General features: G+C 48.7%; 1 protein-coding gene across 2 annotated transcripts in view; it reads left to right on the plus strand.

Moving 5' to 3' along the window:
- The window catches only part of GLDN (gliomedin), a 68,498-nt gene that overhangs the window by 44,641 nt on the left and 5,933 nt on the right, over positions 1-17,924 (plus strand). For both annotated transcript variants that reach the window (XM_027096665.1, XM_027096666.1), the window contains 6 exons: positions 170-277; positions 10,408-10,545; positions 12,840-12,968; positions 15,653-15,736; positions 15,834-15,959; positions 17,499-17,649. In XM_027096665.1, the coding sequence (XP_026952466.1) occupies positions 170-277; positions 10,408-10,545; positions 12,840-12,968; positions 15,653-15,736; positions 15,834-15,959; positions 17,499-17,649 (736 nt within the window). The remainder of the gene's footprint in view (positions 1-169; positions 278-10,407; positions 10,546-12,839; positions 12,969-15,652; positions 15,737-15,833; positions 15,960-17,498; positions 17,650-17,924) is intronic.

Raw genomic sequence — 17,924 nt, forward strand, 5'->3', positions numbered from 1 at the left:
ACCTGTCACTGCTTCAGGCGGGGGCAGGGAAGGTAGAGAAGGAAAAGAAGAAGCAGGAGAAGATCTGGAAGAGGCGTCAATGCCTGGCCAGTTTCACTGTCTAAAGGAAGTCATGTTAACTTCTGTTAAGATTTTTTTAAATGTTCCCATTTCCCGTGTTTTGATGCAGGACCTCCAGGAATTGGTGGGTTACCAGGACACAACGGATCAGATGGACGGCCTGGTCCCCAGGGCCCAAAAGGCGAAAAAGGAGCAAATGGAAAAAGAGGAAAAATGGGTATTTTGTCACTCTTCTAATTCATTTCCTTGTTTTTTGTCTCCATTATTGCATTTTGGATGAACCAAAGTTGGCACAGTGGGGGAAAAGTGCTGCATCTCTGAATGCAAGGCTGGTTAATGCTTGCCTGGAAGCTGCTGTGTTCTGGGGCAGCAAGGGCCTTCTCTTTGGTCCAACCCTGATAAGATTTATATCCAGTCTGCCCGAGAGAAGCAGTATACCTGAGAGCTGATGTCCACTCCTCTGCTTGCTCTGATGCAGACAGACAGATGGAAGGGGCAAGAGTGAGCAGTCCTGGGGAGGGGCACTACACGGGCTGTGAAGGCTGTCTGTGCTGGTACCCCAAGTTCTCTCAAGGGTCGTTCCCGCCCGACCCTCTCACTGCCTGCTCCTGCCCAGCAGATTTTTGTGTTTGACTGAAAATCAGTTGACTGATACTGACCTCTAGGTTTTCCTGGCTGGAGGAATCACTAGAATGATTTGAGTAGAAAGGCAGCATCCAGGCTGACACTCAGGTTGTGTGGTCCCAGCTGTCAGGGTCTCCTGTCCAGGGGTCACAGGACTATTAAGAAGATGTGGCTAGCATCTCTGAGAGACCTCCTGTGCCCTGCTGTGAGTGGTGGCATTGCCACCACCCAAGCAAAGACCTGGAAACACCAAGGTGTCAGATGTGTCAGGGAGCAGTGACCAGCAGGGGCTCAGGTAAGGCCTGGCAGGGTCTGGGGGCTGGGGCAGGGTGAGTTCTGAGGGGCTCTGAGCACCAGTCCTGGGAAGTCCATGGGGAAGGCCGGGGCAGAGTCACCTGAAGAGAGCTGGCACATGGCACAGTGGAGGCTTGAGGCCAGGGGTTAGAGACTCCTCAGGACGCTTCAAGGAAGGCGTGGTTCTTAGCCACAGCTGAGGGTGGAGGCTCCACTAACCCTCTTATCTATTTTCAATCTCTTGGTTACACTGCCCTAACTCACCTGGACAGGCCCCAGGCTAGAAGAACCACTAGAACAACTCTTCCAGACAACACAGGAACCCCTTCCAGCGTTTCTGCTCTTAAACAATTTGAGTGAAAGCCAGTGGAAAGGGAGAAAATTGTTGAGGGGCTCTGCCACTTGCCAAAAGCCTGCATACCTGTGCTCCCAGGGGCAGCCTCTGTGAAAATGGGCCCACGCAGCCCATGTCAACTCCGTCCCCAGAAGTCCAGCAGTTACAGCCAGAACTGCAGAGCAGAATGGACCCTTACATGTCAGATAATAACTATAATTATAAATGAATATCAGCATCAGTTAATGATGACCGTCAGTGTTCAGGCACTTGGTTTATCCCAGAAAGACCCCAGAAATGTGATCCAGTCCTGAGGATTCAGTAATGAGTATTATGAGAGCCAACAGTGAGGGGGAGGGACCACCATGCAGCACTGGATGTGGGTCAGGTGAGAAAGGGGTAGCTACAAAAAGGTCTGAGACAGATCTCTAGCTTTGAAGAGATATGCTTAGCATGCAGCCCACAACCCAGTGAGGGCAGAAAAGGAAAAGTCTATTTATTTCTGTAAGACATATTTATGTGGCAGGTATTATTCTAGATGCTGGAGATCCAGAAATGAAAAAGCTGACAACATCTCTGCCCTCATGAGGCTGACATCCTAGTCTGGGCAGACGGACAATCAACAAGAGAAATAAGTAGAATATATTGTCTGTTATGCGGTGCTAAGTGCTAAACAGAAAAATAGAGCAAGGGGAAGGGATAGGAAGTGTGTAGGGTGGGGCGTGACTGTAGGCTGGGAGGCCAGGTGAGCCCCCTGAGAAGGGACCTTTGAGCAGACACCTGGAGGAGAGGAGAGCGCAGGTGGCGGACTGTCTGGGGGAGAGGGTTCCAGTGGAGCCTGTAAGTCCAGTGTACCTGCAGATGCTGAGGAGTGGCAGGGAAGCCAGCGTAGCCGGACAGAAAGGATGAGAGGTGAGCATGGTCAAGTTGAAACCAGAGAGGTAACAAGACCAAATCAGGTTAGCCCTGAGCATTTTAAGAACTGGGGTTTGTACTCAGACACCTGCCCTGCACACCTCCCTGGCAGCCACACAAAGGAGCCTGCAGGAGGGAAAGGAGGAGGTTTTGAAAAGGCTACCTCTATGAATAGGTTGTTGGAAGCATTACTCAGCCCTCGGCCAGCTCAGACTCTAGCCTGGACCATCCGACGCCAGAGCAAGGGCTGTGCTGTCCCCGTCACCCTGCCAAAGCCGCATAGCTATGCTTTCCCTCCCCTGATCCCTTCCTGAGCCCAGGATGGATTCCCATCCCACCCAGCAATCAACAGAATTGCAGGAAGTGGGAGGCAGGACGAGAGCTGGCAGGCCCACGGAGGGGAATTGGCTTTATTCCAGGAGCCATGAGAAGCCACGAAGGGGTTTCAGGTAGGAGAGTGACATGATCACATCTGCCTTTCTGTAATACCCCCGCCGCTGCTGGTGGGGGACACACTGGAGTGAGCGCACAGGCGCTGCTGTTAGGGAAACAGGGCAGAAGCTACTCAGCGTGAGGGCGGAAGGGATGCAGGTGGGGTGTGCAAAGGCCGATGAGCTGAGTGACATTTGGGGGTGAAATCAACAGGACTTGGGGGAAGGTAGATATGAGAAGGAAGGGGAAGGGGTCACCAAGACTGACTGTGAGATTTTCATCCTGCCTGACTGCTCTTCCCTGAGGTGAGGGGCCCCAGACCGGCTCAGGTCCAGGGAGACAGTCATGGCTCAGCATGGGATGTGCTGAGTTTGAAATGCCTTGAAACACCCAGGAGGAGGGGGGCCTTGAAGATGCAGGTCTGCAGTTGGAGAAGTCCCTGGGGCTAGAGGTATACATTAGGGTGTCACCCAAGGCAATGGGCTTGTGGGCCAGGGTGCAGTCCCTTAGGGAGGGAGCTACCAGCAGAGGAGAGCCTGGGTCAAGCCCTGAGAAGTAACAGCGTCTAGTGACCAAGTAGAAGGGGAGGAGCCAGCAAAGGAGGCCAAGGACAGACTGAGCAGCAGGAAGAACAGCAGGAGAGGATGGGAACATTCATCAGCAAATACTTATTGAGAGGGTTCCAAGTACTAGTGGGGAAACAAAATAGACGTAGCCCCTATTGTGGAACTTTCCATCTTTGGTGGGGAGGCAGACATAAATAGTCAACACAAATACATCTGTAATCACAATGTGAGGTGCACATTTGAAGGAAAGATCAGGGTGTTATAAGCTACAGTGCAGAGAGGGCAGGTCGGGAGGTAACGTCTGAGGTCAGACCTGAGGGATGAGGGTGAGGCAGAGGGTGGCCCAGGTGGAGGGCACACACCTGCCAAGGCCCTGCTGGGGCAGCTGGGGGAGGGGGCGTGCAGCAAGGTGAGATGGGAGGCGGGGGCCAGGCCCTTCCAGAGCCTTCAGGTTAGTGGTCTGGGGTCTCTCTGTCAGCCACAGGGACTCATGCAGGATGTGACCTGCTGGGCCAGGATCATGGCTGTGGAGAACGAAGAGCCGTCATTTCAGCTGAGAGTTCCAGGATCGTTAGTGGTTTGCCAGGCAAGGGGTGGGAGAGGGGAGGAGTGGGCGTGCGTTCCAGAAAGAGGGAACAACAAGTGCTATTACCAAAATCAGGAAAAAGAGACTGTGTTCCACAGAGATAGGACTGGGTTAGGCTGGACCATGCCCTCTAGCAGTGATCCTCTGGACAATAGTAAATAGCTGACATTTACTGTCAGGCACACTACCTAGTCCTCTCTACACTCACCTCATTTAGTCTTCACAACAACCCCAAGGAGATGGGTATTTTTACCAGCCATATTTTTCCCAGATGAAGAAACCTTATCTTTCTGTTTTCCAAACAGGTCAGGCCCACCCTTGTCCCAGGGCCTTTGCACTGCTGTGGCCCGGCCCTTCCTGAGGCCCGTCCTTCCCACAGAGCAGATCTCAGCTTATAAGTCACCTCCTCTTCAAGATCGTCCCTGACCTCTGTGTCTGGCCCCTGCCTCACCAACTCAGTCACATTCCCTGCTCTTTTCCAATAACATATCCCTCCCTGAAATTCTCTCCCAGTGTTGCCTGTTGATATGCTGATGGTCTGACTCCCTAGGGAGAACGTGAGGTCCGTGAGAACCAGGCCATGTCACTCTCGCTTAGACTCAACCTCCAGAGCCTGGAACAGCCAGCGAAAGAGGGCAATCAAGTCATGGTTGAACTGATGGACGTAATTTGTCCAATGTCCAAAAGCTAATAAGTGGAGGAGGTGGGATTTGAACCCAGGCCTCTCTGACTCCTGGACCCCTGCTCTCAAACACGACTGCACTAAACGTCTAGGCTTGAGGGGGTCGGGCCCAAGCTGTGAGAGCGGCGTTAGCCCGAGCCGAGGGAAGGAAGGCTGGGCCTTGGGAGCTAGTGCTGTTAATTGTCGAAGGATGATGCTGAGTCTGACCCTGAGTATTCCCGGGAGGCTGGGAGAGCGCCAGCCCTTCAGAGAGGCCCGCAGGACGTGTGCAGGAACGCACAGTTCAATGAGTACTAACCTGTCAGGCAGAAAGAATGGTCCCTGCTCTCCTGGCAGAGGGGAGCCAGGAAAGGAGTTCCGGGAGCACCTGCCTCGAACCCCGACTGGCTCTGAGGCCTTGGGTAGGTCAGTCCCTCATCGGGCCTTGGTCTCCTCTGTACGCTAAGGAGGTTGTCTTCCAACAACTCTAGCATGGCTTCCGGTTTTTAAACAGCCTGCTCTAGTGTTTGCCTATGAAGGAAAGACTATTACTTGGCATAGCTCTCAGCCAACCCCAGCTGAGGCTCAGTAAATAATTAATGAGTGAAAAATGAAGGAATGCATGAATGAGAAGAATAGAACATAATTTCTGTCCATAAGAGCTTACAGTCCTGTTGAAAGAGAAGATATAGTGTATATACAGGATGAATTCAATAACTGGTTATTCTGATATGAAGATGCTTTATACTACACACCAGAGAATACTGCTGGAAGAAAAATCTGAACTTTGCTGTGCAGATAATGAACAAATAGGATCCAGTGTAGAGGACGGATTGTACAGTAGAGACAAGTGTAAAGGACAAGAGATAAGTGTGATCAACATCTTGGACACAAACAGAGGGGAGATGGGGAGGGAACTGCAGGGGGTAGAACAGAAAGGCCATGCTCAGAGGAACTTCTAAGGAGGCTGCCCCTGCGTATAAGAGGGGACCCAGGTGAGCCTGGGGTGGGGTCAGGGCCTTTAGCTCCATGTCTGCTGGAGGCCGCCGGGAGCCACTGCGGGCTCTTGAGAAGAAGACTAACCTGACGAAACCAGAGTTTAGAGCTTTAGACCAACAGTTGTTTCCAGGATATTGAAATATGAAGATAACCCTCAATGTCTGACCTTAGGGATGCTAAGAACAAGGGTGCAGTAGGCCAGAGCCAGAGCTTGAAGTCTTGGTTTGGGTCCCGGATCTTCCGCTTACTAGCTGTGTGCACTTGGGCAAGTTACTTAATCACTCTGTTTCCTTATCTGTAAAATGAGAACAGTCATAGTATCAGCCTCATAGTGTTGTAAGGAAGATTACATTAATTAATATATATATAAAGTGCTTAGAATAGGGCCTGACACATAGCAAGTGCTATGTTAGTGTTAGATATTACTGTTGTTGTTGTTTCCAAGGGTGAAGAAGGAAATCTGAGTGGAAATGCCTGTATTTATTTGAAAACACCGACTTAGATTTAGAGAGAAGAATTGGACTTACATGTTGTCAATTATGCAACTAGCGTCTTTTTCGAAGTTTGACGTGCTATGCCTCAAAACCAAGCATTTTCTTTCCCTCCATCTGCCTCTCACTTTCTCACTCAAGAGTTAATGCCTCAGTGTCTTCTCTAAGAATTGAATCTCCACCAAAACAGAAATAAACGCCCTCCTCCTTATTCATCCCAGTCTTGGGTCTGGGTTTTTCCCAACACCCTTGGCTCCATTTCCTTTGCCTCAGTCGGTCACAGATGGTCCTGCCAAAAATAAGATGTCCTCCCTCACCCCTTGCAGTGAAGATGATGGCGTTGACCCCAGCTGGTCACACAACCCCAAACTCTAAAGCTGGGAAAACAGCTTGTTTTGAGTGGGCGCCACCGGGGAAGGAAAAGAGCAGAAAGCCACACCCAGCGCCCGAGCAAAGCAAGAGGAATCTGGCCTTTCTTTCCTGGCAGAATGTGCTGACTCAAAGCCTGCCAGGAATCACGGGACAACAATGCCGAGGTCCAGGCCACACAATGTTTAACAGTGTCCCTGTGCACAGCTGAGTCAGGGGAAGGTCGAAAGTGCCACATTCAAGTCCTCTGATGAGGTGGCGGTATACTTCTGACACACCATGGCCAGTGCGTGGCCAAGACAAGGGAAAACTTTGTGGAGGCAGCAAAGACGGTACGTAGTCAAAACATCCCCTACCCTTTCTTAATGAAAGCTTAAAAATTATCATGCAGACATAGCTGAGAGTCAGAATACATCCATAAGCAAAGGTCCTTAATATCCTGAGCTTTAAACACCTGCCCCTGTGCAGGCTGCATTATAGCAGCTGCATTACAGTATGAACGTTTTTCTATTTCACGCCTTGCCTTTTTGAGAAAGGGGGAAAAATGCATAAGAGGAAGGAATAAAAGAAAAGAAGGGGAAATCAAACGATGATGCAGAGAGGCTCTTTGTGACTAGAATAAATGCCTGAAAAAGAAACCCCTTAAGTAACTAGAAGATACCATTTCCCTGAGCATTGCTGAATGTAGGTCATGTGACACCTTTAGAAGGTATCAGTTATACTTGGTGCATTGTGCTGGCTGGACACTATGGCAACGTTCTCTTTTGTGTCCTTCAGATAATGTGCTAAATTGCCTATTTAAAATACTGACAAAAGAACATGTGCTCATGCAGAGGTCCCTGATTAAGAGAGGTCCCTGCTCTTCTTCACATCCTCTTCCACTGTGTCCCCAGCAACTCCATCAGTGCAAGATGACACCCAAGATCACCCCTGGCAGAGGCAGGGAACCAGGGGCTTCTGACCCCCATCTACAGCTGAATTGCACGGTTTCCACTGAGTTGTTTTTTTTAGTAGTTGGCTGAAATCTAGTGAATGTTTCTTTGTTCACCACATTTTTTAACAGTGATCAACACTTTAAGTTTCTTTCATATACTGCTGACTTCCTTGGGATGGTCTGTGTAGGGTGCCTTGAGTCTGGAAGTCCTTATCATTCCCTCGGCATAAGGGAAAGCTGCTAAGAGCTCCAGATGTATGTTTTAGGGAATAATGGCCTCCGATGGCAGTGCAGAGTATTCCAGTGCGATCTGTGGTGTGATGTGATATAATAACCTCCCCATTGCTGCAAGGGCTTGAAAGGAGCCAGTCGGGTGGTGGAGAGGGGCTTTCAGGGTTGGATGGGAGGTTAATCTAAGTGACCCCTAAGGTGCCTTCCGATCTGGAATTCTATGATTCTCTTCGGACAGCTGTATAGGAATCCTATGGGGCTGGTAGGAAGTTGGGGGTAGGGTTCAGAATTGGTCTTAAATCTGGGGGGAAGACAATTGCAATGGCACAGAATGACAATAGGAGAATGGGGATTGGCCGAGTTGATGGGGCACAGGAGAGGGGTGAATGGGCAGTCACTCAGCCAGAACCTATAAGAAGGGGCTTGGGACTGGCAAGGTAATTAGAAAAAACAATGAATGCTAAGCCCTCTTGGTTAAAGAGGTTGAAAGAAACTGAAGTTTTGCACTAAAACTTGCCTCTGGCTCTTCCCTATTGCCTGAAATCTCTGCCCCTTTGAAAAATATCTCTATTGAGCAGTATCTCCAGGAGGCTCTTGTCAAAATGAGCAAATGATCCCTGCAATAGGGTATCGTATTAACTGATCCATATCTGGCAATACCTTTGCACAATAGTAAGTAATCACTTTCCCTCTCAGTGTGCCTAGGTGCTCATGAGTTCTAGCAACCTTTTTGTAGATTTTCTACATAAATAATCATGTCGTCTGCATATAAAGACAATTTTAATTCATCCTTTCTAATCTGTTTGCCTTTATTTCTTTTTCTTTGCTTTATTGCACTGGCTAGAACCTCCAGTACAGTGTGAAATAAAAGTGATGAGAATAGATACCATTGTCTTTTTCCTGATCTCAGGGGGAAATCATTTAGTCTTTCATCATTAGGGATGATGTTAGCTGTAGGTTTTTTCATAGATGCCCTTTTTCAGATTGAGGAAGTTTCCTTCTATTCCTCTTTTTTTTTCATAAATTTTTATTTATTCATTTGTTTTTGGCTGCTTGGCTGCTTTGGGTCTTCATTACTGCGCGCGGGCTTTCTCTAGTTGTGGCGAGTGGGGGCTACTGTTCGTTGTGGTGTGCAGGCTTCTCATTGCAGCGGCTTCTCATTGCGGAGCACAGGCTCTAGGCACACGGGATTCAGTAGTTGCAGCACGCGGGCTCAGTTGTTGTGGCACGTGGGCTCGGTAGTTGTGGCTTGCAGGCTCTAGAGAGCAGGCTCAGTAGTTGTGGCGCACAGGCTTAGTTGCTCCGCGGCATGTGGGATCTTCCTGGACCAGGGCTCGAACCTGTGTCCCCTGCATTGGCAGGTGGATTCTTAACCACTGCACCGCCAGGGAAGTCCCCTTCTATTCCTCATTTGATGAGAATTTTTATTAAGAATGGGTGTTGTATTTTATCAAATGTCTTTTCTGCCTCCACCAAGATGGTCATATAATTTTTTTCTTGCTTAAATTATTAATATGCTACATTACATTGACTAAATGATTAAACTACTTTCAGTAGTTTAAACTACAGTTTAGAGACATCTGGCTGGGTAGTTAAACTACTTTCTGCTCAGTTTAATCCTTTTGAAGCTTGTTTTTAAGCTTCGTTATGATAGATCCACGGCAGCCTTGACTCTTGGGCTAATTTAGCCTCAGTGCTAAGAGAAGACTTTCCAAGGACTCGACCTAACAGCGCACCATTCTCTGAGATCTCTCTGCTTTGACTGGTGGGAATGAGAACCTTTCCCTGTGCAAGCTCTGAGAGTTGTGTAGTGAGTGGCTTTCTTTTCATTCTTTTCCCTACCTTGTAGATTTTCACCCTGCACAGACTATTACTCTGACAAAGACTTGAGGAAACACCTCTGAAGTTCTCCAGAGCTCTTTCTACATGATTACCCCCTCTCTCATATTCTGTCTCATGAATCCTAGCCACCTTTATCTCCCCAAACTCTACTTTTTGTCTCCTCACCTCAGTGAAATTGGTGGGCCTTGTTTAGGTTCCCCGTCCCTGAGCTGCTGTGTGGAAACTACTATGAGCCGAGGCAATCATATTATGCATGTTGTTTGCTTCCTTTCTCCCAGGCATCAGAATACTAACTATGCTGCTGTCGTACAATGCTGAGATGAGTCACTGCATAGATCTTGACTATTCCTAGCTGTGGGTGGTAGGACTGTAGTTCCTATAGTGATGCCTCCCTGTGAGCAGAGACAGAGATTTCCTCCATTATATTTTGTTCACACTATCACCATCCCTTGTAATGCTTGTCCTAAAGCAGCTTTACCTGTTTTGCTACTTTGATTAAAAGCATTTTGCATTGGAATGTCACAGAAAAGGGCATTGGAGTTGGAATCAAGATTTTTGCTTCTCACTTAGCATCAATTGTAACCCCTGAGGCCTTAGTTCCGACTTCTGTAAAATGAGAGTAAGGATAACTGACCAGCCTACCACTCCCATGTTGTGAGGAATATACCAGATAATGCAGAGGACAACATCCACCCTTATGGTGCCAAACAAACCCCTCTGAGTTCTCAGTCCTTCCTGCTGGGGTGAGGAGGGCGTGGGGTGGGGGAGGGCAGACTTCCAATTAGGCTTTACCTTCTTTCTGCTCTTGCTGTGACTGTCCTTCTAGGGGTTCACTCCTCTCCAACCTGTTGGCCCAGCCAAATGTCTCTAAAAAGAATTCAACAGAACCACCTGGAGATACTATTCGTTCATGAATTGAGAACATGCTGCTGTCCTAAAATGGTTATGAAGTGTTATGTATTTGGTTTCTGAAGCTACTTCACCTTAAAAATACAAAGTACGATATTACAAAGTAGTTAGTGTGCCAGAATTCCCTGCACAACAGGCTAATAAATCATTTTTTTCTCAGGGCCACCTGGAGCCACAGGAACTCCAGGGGAAAAGGGAGACCCTGGTGAGCTGGGCTTGACTGGAAACGAGGGCCCAGCAGGGCAGAAGGGTGACAAGGGAGACAAAGGGGACGTGTCTAATGATGTACTTCCTTCAGGTAAGGGGCTGGCGCTCAGGCTCTCTCCCAGGGTGAATGGGCCCAGAACTTGGCCTGGCTTCTAGCACCAAGTCTGCTCGGGGTCTTCTCTCCTTAGCTGCCTATGTGCCCATCTGTTTCTCAGCATGTTTTAGAGTTCTGTGCTTTCAACAAGGAGAGAACCATGCATGTAAACCCAATGTTTGTTGGTGAGACCAAATCTGATATCTAAGCATGAGCAGTTGAGATAATGCAGGTCTAAGTGTCATGGCTGGATGGATTTCGGATGAAGGAAGCTTCTTTTTTCCAAATAGCTATTAAATCCAGCACAATCCAGAACAAGACAAGTAAGCGAGCAATTTCAAATACCTCAGAGGACAACAGACAGAAAGCACAGCCTCAGAGTTGAGCTAGAGCCATCCTCAGGCCCTTATCCTAAGACTTTTGACATAGAATTGGGGGAGACATCGTTGCTGATCTTCTTTTTCTGGTTTCCAGCCCAGGTTAAAAACAGATAATTGCTGTCTATGGGGGAGGAGGTGGAGGCACAGCAAGCCTCAGAAAGACAATTACATGGTGGAAAGAGTAGGCGACAGCTGATGGTCATGGCACAGAAAGAGGCAGAAGAATTTTAAAAGCACACTACTTTGGAGACCATTTATACCATAAAAACATAACTATCCTATTAATGTGGTCAATAAGCATTTTTTAATATCAGAGAACACCATTTATGAATTAGGGATTTTGCTAGTAGCTGGAAATAGGAATATGAAAATGAGTTAAGACATAATATCTGTCCTCAAGAAGCTAGGATGATAGATGTTCAGAACAATGACCCTGAATCAGTTGCGCATCCAGCCATTCAAAATTTATTGAGCATCTGCTATTTGCCAGGTACTGTGCTAAGACCAAAGCACCAAGGAAAGATCAAATTAGGTTTAGCATGCTTTGTTTAACAAACAGGGGAGTTGCCATGCAAAATACGTAAAATGTAATAAGTGTTTTGACAGGATCATATATATGTGAATATACTTTGAAAATATAAGGTCATGTTATACTCAGTTATACGGGAAATCTACACATCCAGAATACCACACTCCCCTATACTACCAGACAAGTGAGGGTGACCACAAACCATTCAGGAAAGCAACATCTCTGAGTGTACCCCAGTTCTAGAGAACAGGCCAGAGCTGAGTGTCCTCTTGGCCAGAGAGCAGAGAAGGAATAGGAGGGTTGGATTGTGTTTGCCCTGCCTGCAGATCTCTGCCCCTTCCACAGTGGGCTTAGACCCACTGTTAGCCTCTGTGACCCCTGCTTGCCCACTCCAAAGCAACTGAAAGTGCTTATTTGGTGGGTCTGGGAGGAGGCAGCTAAAGAGATCTTAGATCACCAGTCAGCCCAGGAAAGGAGAGTAGAACAAAAGGACTGAATATCCCAGCCTAGCGGCATCTTTATGAAAGTTCCATAACCAATGGCCCCTGCAAAGGGCTGTACCCACACTGGCCACCTGAAGCTGGAAGTGTGTAGGGATTCCACCTGCTGATGTGTAGAGAATCCAACTGTCCGAGCACTCACCCCGATGACTTCAGTGGATTCTCACAAGTCAGGACAGGGAGTATGAGACAATCTGGAAATGAAGAACCAGTCTCGGAGGGTTAAGCTGCCTGCCCAAGGTCACAGAGCAGGACAGGAGCCCCTGATTTCTTCTACCACATAGAGGCATGTTTCTCATACCTGACATCTTAGGAAGAAAACATCTTAGGAAGAAAACATCTTAGGCAGTTTTTAAAAATACAGATGACCAGCTTCCCCACCATTTTGATCTAATTGATCCGGGAGGGGGCCCAGGCATTAGAATTGTGTTTGAGCCCCTTGGGTGATTCTAATAAGTAGTCAGGGTTGAGCCTTCCCAACATCAGCCAATGAAAAAAGGTTGAGCTTAGGAGCAAGACACCCCTAAGGGTGAGTCCCAGCACTATTCCAGTTGTGACCTGGGGCAAAGCACTGAACTTCCCTGAGACTCGGGTCACTGCGGAACCGCTGATACTATCTCACAGAGTGGCTGAGAAGGACAAAGGGGAGGAGATTTATAAAATTCCTAGCACAATTTCTGGCACATAGTTGGAACTCAGCCCCTGCTGTGGGTGCTCCCTCGACTCTGTGTGAACAAGTGCTGGAGGACATCTGTGTCTGGGAAGGGGGACTCAGCAAGCCTTCCTGGAGATGCTGGGTCCCCTTCTCCCTTGTTTGAAGCCCATCTCTGCCAATGGCTCTTTAATCAACCCCCATCCCTGCTTCTCTCTCTCTTTCTCCAGGTGCCAAAGGTGACCAAGGCCCACCCGGCCCACCTGGGCCCCCGGGCCCTCCGGGTCCCCCAGGGCCCCCCGGAAGCAGAAGATCCAAAGGCCCTCGTCAGCCAAACATGTTCAACGGCCAGTGCCCAGGTCACCCAGCCCTGCCCCAGGGAACCACCTCTTCAGTTAATGATCCCAAACTCTCAGGCTTCACCCAGGCTTTGTGACCAGATTTGTTTTAAACAGAGGGAAATTTTGCCCAAAGCGAGTGTCCCCACCTTGCGACATGTTCCTGGGAGGCCTGAGCAGTCTGCCTGGGGTGAGGACTGGCGGCAGGTTTAGAATTGGGCCTCCCACCCCCTGGCCTCATCCCTCTCCCTTCACTTATCACCAGACTCTTTGCTCCTCCCTGCCAGATCCGCCATCCCTGGAGCATGAAGGGCTTGACTGATGCTGGGGAGATGGAGATGATGGGGAGATTCAGATCGGCTAACTTCCCACAACACCCCAGTACTACCATGACCACCACTAATGTTGATGTTCCAGGCACAGGGCTAAGCGCTCAGTTCATTTAATTCTACAACAGTCCTATGATATAGGAGTCGTATTCTTACCAGTTTACAGATACAAAGCTGAAACCCCAGGGAACTACATAGCCTGTCCACGGTCACTCAGTTAGTAAGTGACAGAGCTAGGATTCAAACCCAGATGTGCCTGCTTGTAAAGCCCCTGCTTAGAGCATCTTCCTTTCAGAGACGGAAGTCCACACTTTGAGAATAAGGCAGTCAAGGCCAAGGGACACCTGGTCTCTGGCAGGCCTGGACGGTTTGTTCTTCAGCCAGTTGTTACAGGGGTGGCCATGGGGTTGAAAGCTAAGGAGAAATCAAGGGCCCTATTAACGGGAAATCCTTCTAGGGTAGAGCTAGAACTTCTCCCCACAGTGGTGACCGGGGACTAATTCACCTAACTTAGGCCGTGAGAAAGCACAACTTGATGCCTTGCTTCCTGGCAGAGAGGAGGGTCCTGACTGGAGTTTCTTTGTCACTTGCTGTGGATTTCATTGCCACTTTCTTAAACCGTCTTTCATTCTGTCTGGTGCACTGTTCTTTCTGGAAGACATTTGGGGAGCACACACAGTCAGAGTGGGTGAATCTGAGCTTTCAAAGATGTTACCACCCCCAGTAAATGGAGCCTAATTACATCCTGCCCAGCAGTTATCTGCCTGTTAAATCACCACAGAGCTGCTTCCGCCCCGGGTCAGTGCCACCCCCTCCATTAGCATCACCCTTTGTTCAGCCTCCCTTGGACTGTGAGCTCAGTGGGAACCTTCCCCCGAGTGGAGGCGAGGTCTGACCGTGCTCTTTGGGAATTCTGATTTGCCAGAGGCTCTGTCAGCAGCGAGAGGGGTGCTGGAGAGGTGCTCTCCTCCACCCCGCCTGTCCACCAAGAGGCTGGTCTGCAGGGGATGGGCTCCAGGGTTGTGAAAACTGCTTTAAAAGAGAGCCCGTTATCTTCCACTCTTCCTCCTGGAAATGAGTCCTCCTTGCACCCAGCATCTGAACTTGACCCTCTCTCCTGCTCCAACTCCCTTGCTTTAACCCCCATCCCACTCCCACAGCCTTAGAAGCTGGTGGGCGCTACATGACTTAATGAGGGCCTTTTCTTCAGACTAAGAATGGGAGGGTCTCTCTGTCCCCCTCTTGTGCAAAGCCCAAGCCCCTAAGAGGAAACTCCAGACGAAACCCAGGACAGCAGCATTGCGTGGTGGTGGGGGAGTCTAACAGATCCCGAGACTGCTCTCTTTGGGTGACAGAGGGCTTCAGAGAGACACAGGCTCATCCAGCTAAAGGAAGATTAGAGACCACAGAGGGTCCTGCCTCCTTATTTTGCCGATAAAGAAACCTCTCTAGTTTATTCTGGGAGTTTCCCTAGTGACAGTTGAGGTGCTCCTTTCTATCAAGCAACCACAGGGTGATTGGAAATCCTCAGAATTTGTCTAGGGAAGTGGGCCTGGCCTTTCTCAGAAAGCCTGATTTGCCCCAACCTGCCCCCAGGTAGGGGGTCCTTACCCCCAGGCAGTCCACTCCCTCTCATCTTCACAATGACCATATTCCTCCCTGCCTCCTGTCCTGCTTCTGCCACCCCGAGCCACCTCTCCACCAAAGGTCTGAATTAAGCCTGTTTGCTAAGGGGAACAATGACAAGCCAAGGAGGATGATTTTGAGCTCAGTTGTAGCCTCAAACCAACTATGGAGCAGGTGCCCCTCAAGGACCTGGGTCCTACAGGCCTTCAAGCAGAAACAGGTGGGAAATGGGGTGGGAAGGGGCTCAAATCTCTCTGTGCTGGGCTGCCTCTAGGCTCCTTCTTCCTCTGTGATTCTACTCCCTGGCAGTTCAGGAAGACAGGGTAAAGTGGGTCATCCCATCATGAGACTCATCCCCATCAGCTTCCCTGAAAGTGAAAATCCCTCCAGAAAAATGCAGACTGTGATAGATTCCCACTGGCCCAGAGGGACCAGGAACATATCAGTAAGCCTGTCTTTCTCCCAGGTTGCTCAGGGCTTGGATGGCTGACTCAGGTGACATTTTCCTGATTGTAGTATCTTAGCAACTATTGTCATGGAACGCTTGTTGGAAACTCCCCGGGGAGGGGAAAAAATTTGGAAGTGTATGACTTGGGGCTTAAAAGCAAGCAAGCAAAAACCTCGGTGAGCCTATTGTAAAGGATGCTTATGGAACTAGAGTCTGGATTGAGGTTATGTAACCAGTTATAAAGCTATATATATCTCACTGTGCCAACTAGTTTGCTCTGATTATCATTGTTGTTGTTTTAGGTGAGACGTGTGCTGTACCAAATGATGATACCTTGGTTGGAAAAGCTGATGAGAAAGTCAGTGAACACCATTCCCTGCAAGCAGGTACAGAAACAAAGCATCCTGTTTTAAAATTCAGAAATCAGATGGCTAAAAGTCATAATTGGTAGGTGGGTAACTTTCCTTTCTCTTCTTTTGGTAGAATCCATGATCACGTCCATTGGAAACCCAACACAAGTTTTGAAAGTTAAAGAGACGTTTGGGACTTGGATAAGAGAGTCTGCTAACAAGAGTGATGAACGGATCTGGGTTACTGAACATTTTTCAGGTGCTTTCACTTGGCGGATGATCCATATCTGTGTTGTAATTGTACCTTTCATCAGTTGCCCCCTTTCAGGCTTATCCTATTTCTGTGTCTGAAGTCCCTGCTAATTGGTGTAACAGACTTGCTCTTTATTTTAGAAAGCCCAAATGAGTAGGCAGAATACTTTTCTCAGTTGAGCACACTGGTGACAAGACTTGCAGTTCAGGTCACAGGGGCATGACCAGGGCACCCTCAGTGTAGCTTATTCCAATTTTCAGCAAAGTGTCCAGAAGGAAACAAATAGCATTATGACTTATGGGTTTATAAACCCCAAAAACCGTAATGTGGAAGAAATGTCGGAGACAAATTCTTCTGCATGGTCTATCTTTCTTTAAGGAGAGTACTTTTGGCCACTTTTCTAAGATATCCGTGGGCAGAGAGCCCAGGGGAGAGGGTGAAGTGTCATCTTGCAGGTCTGCTGCATCTGAGCATGACCCTGGTCACACTGCCTCAAAGGAATGTGGTCTGGAATTGCCAGTGGTAGTAGCAGTGGCCCCATGACAGAAGAGGCCTGGCCATACCTACTAGTCAGAGCAATAGCTGAGATACGCTGCTTCATTTCATCAAGGCTCACACGTCAGCTGGCAGTGACTGCCTGGATGACCAGCTGAGAAGGATTCTGTGGCTCAAAAGGAAAGAACAAGGTCATGAGTCAGCATGGCCACTGTGGAGTGCAAGAGGCAGAAGGTGACTGCACGGTGCTCTTCCCGATACAGGCCTATGTCAGCCTGATAGAAAATGTTATAAAATCGTAGGGGAGAGGGTGATGCCATTTTCCTGGGAGGATCAAAGCCAACTCTGTGGTTACTATGTTGAAAAGATGGTTCGGAAAAAGAAACAAAACTGAGTTATTTGTAGTGAGGTGGCAGGAGCTAGAGTCTGTCATACAGAGTGAAGTAAGTCAGAAAGAGAAAAACGAATACCGTACGCTAACGCATATATATGGAATCTAAAAAAAAAATGGTTCTGAAGAACCTAGGGGCAGGACAGGAATAAAGACGCAGACGTAGAGAATGGACTTGAGGACACGGAGAGGGGGAAGGATAAGCTGGGATGAAGTGAGAGTGGCATTGACATATATACACTACCAAATGTAAAATAGCTAGCTAGTGGGAAGCAGCCGCATAGCACAGGGAGATCAGCTCGGTGCTTTGTGACCACCTAGAGGGGTGGGATAGGGAGGGTGGGAGGGAGACACAAGAGGAGGGGGATATGGGGATATACGTATGCATATAGCTGATTCACTTCGTTATACAGCAGAAACCAACACACCACTGTAAAGCAATTATACTCCAGTAAAGACGTTAAAAAAAAAAAACTAAAAAAAAACGATGGTTTGGGAATCCATAGAAGAGAATTGGCCTTTGAGTTTGAGAGCCTGAGACTCTTGAAAGTGGACAAGCACCCTTACAGGACATCTCACTCTCACCTTCCATCCTTTTAACTTCCTCCCCCGACTCACTGCCAAGCTGTGATTGCCTTTCGCTGGCTTCCCTCCTGCAGGCCTCAGGGTGAAGGAATTCCAGGACCAGCCCTCACTGCTGAACGGCAGTTACACGCTCATCCACCTCCCGCACTATTTCCATGGCTGTGGGCACACCGTTCACAACAACTCTCTCTACTACCACAAAGGAGGCTCCAACACCATAGTGAGGTGAGTCCCCTGGGGCCCCTGGCACCCTCCTGTCTGCCCCACAGCCCATCCTTCAACGACTTAGGGGAAGGGACTGTGGTTCCATCATCTTTATGTCCCCAGGGGTGACACACAGCCAGAGATCAGTGAGGGTTTGCTGACCAAATGAACCACAGGACACGATGAGTGAGCCCCATATCTGCATTTATTGCTGGTCTGGACACCAAGAGTAAGGTCAGGGCCAGAGAGAAGGAGGCCTGGAGTAATAACAGCAGGAGCTTTCTCATCCTTTGGGA

This window comes from Aethalodelphis obliquidens, unplaced genomic scaffold (assembly GCF_003676395.1).
Source record: "Aethalodelphis obliquidens isolate GAN/ISIS:26980383/991018 unplaced genomic scaffold, ASM367639v1 scaffold105, whole genome shotgun sequence".
In the NCBI taxonomy this organism is placed as follows: domain Eukaryota; kingdom Metazoa; phylum Chordata; class Mammalia; order Artiodactyla; family Delphinidae; genus Aethalodelphis; species Aethalodelphis obliquidens.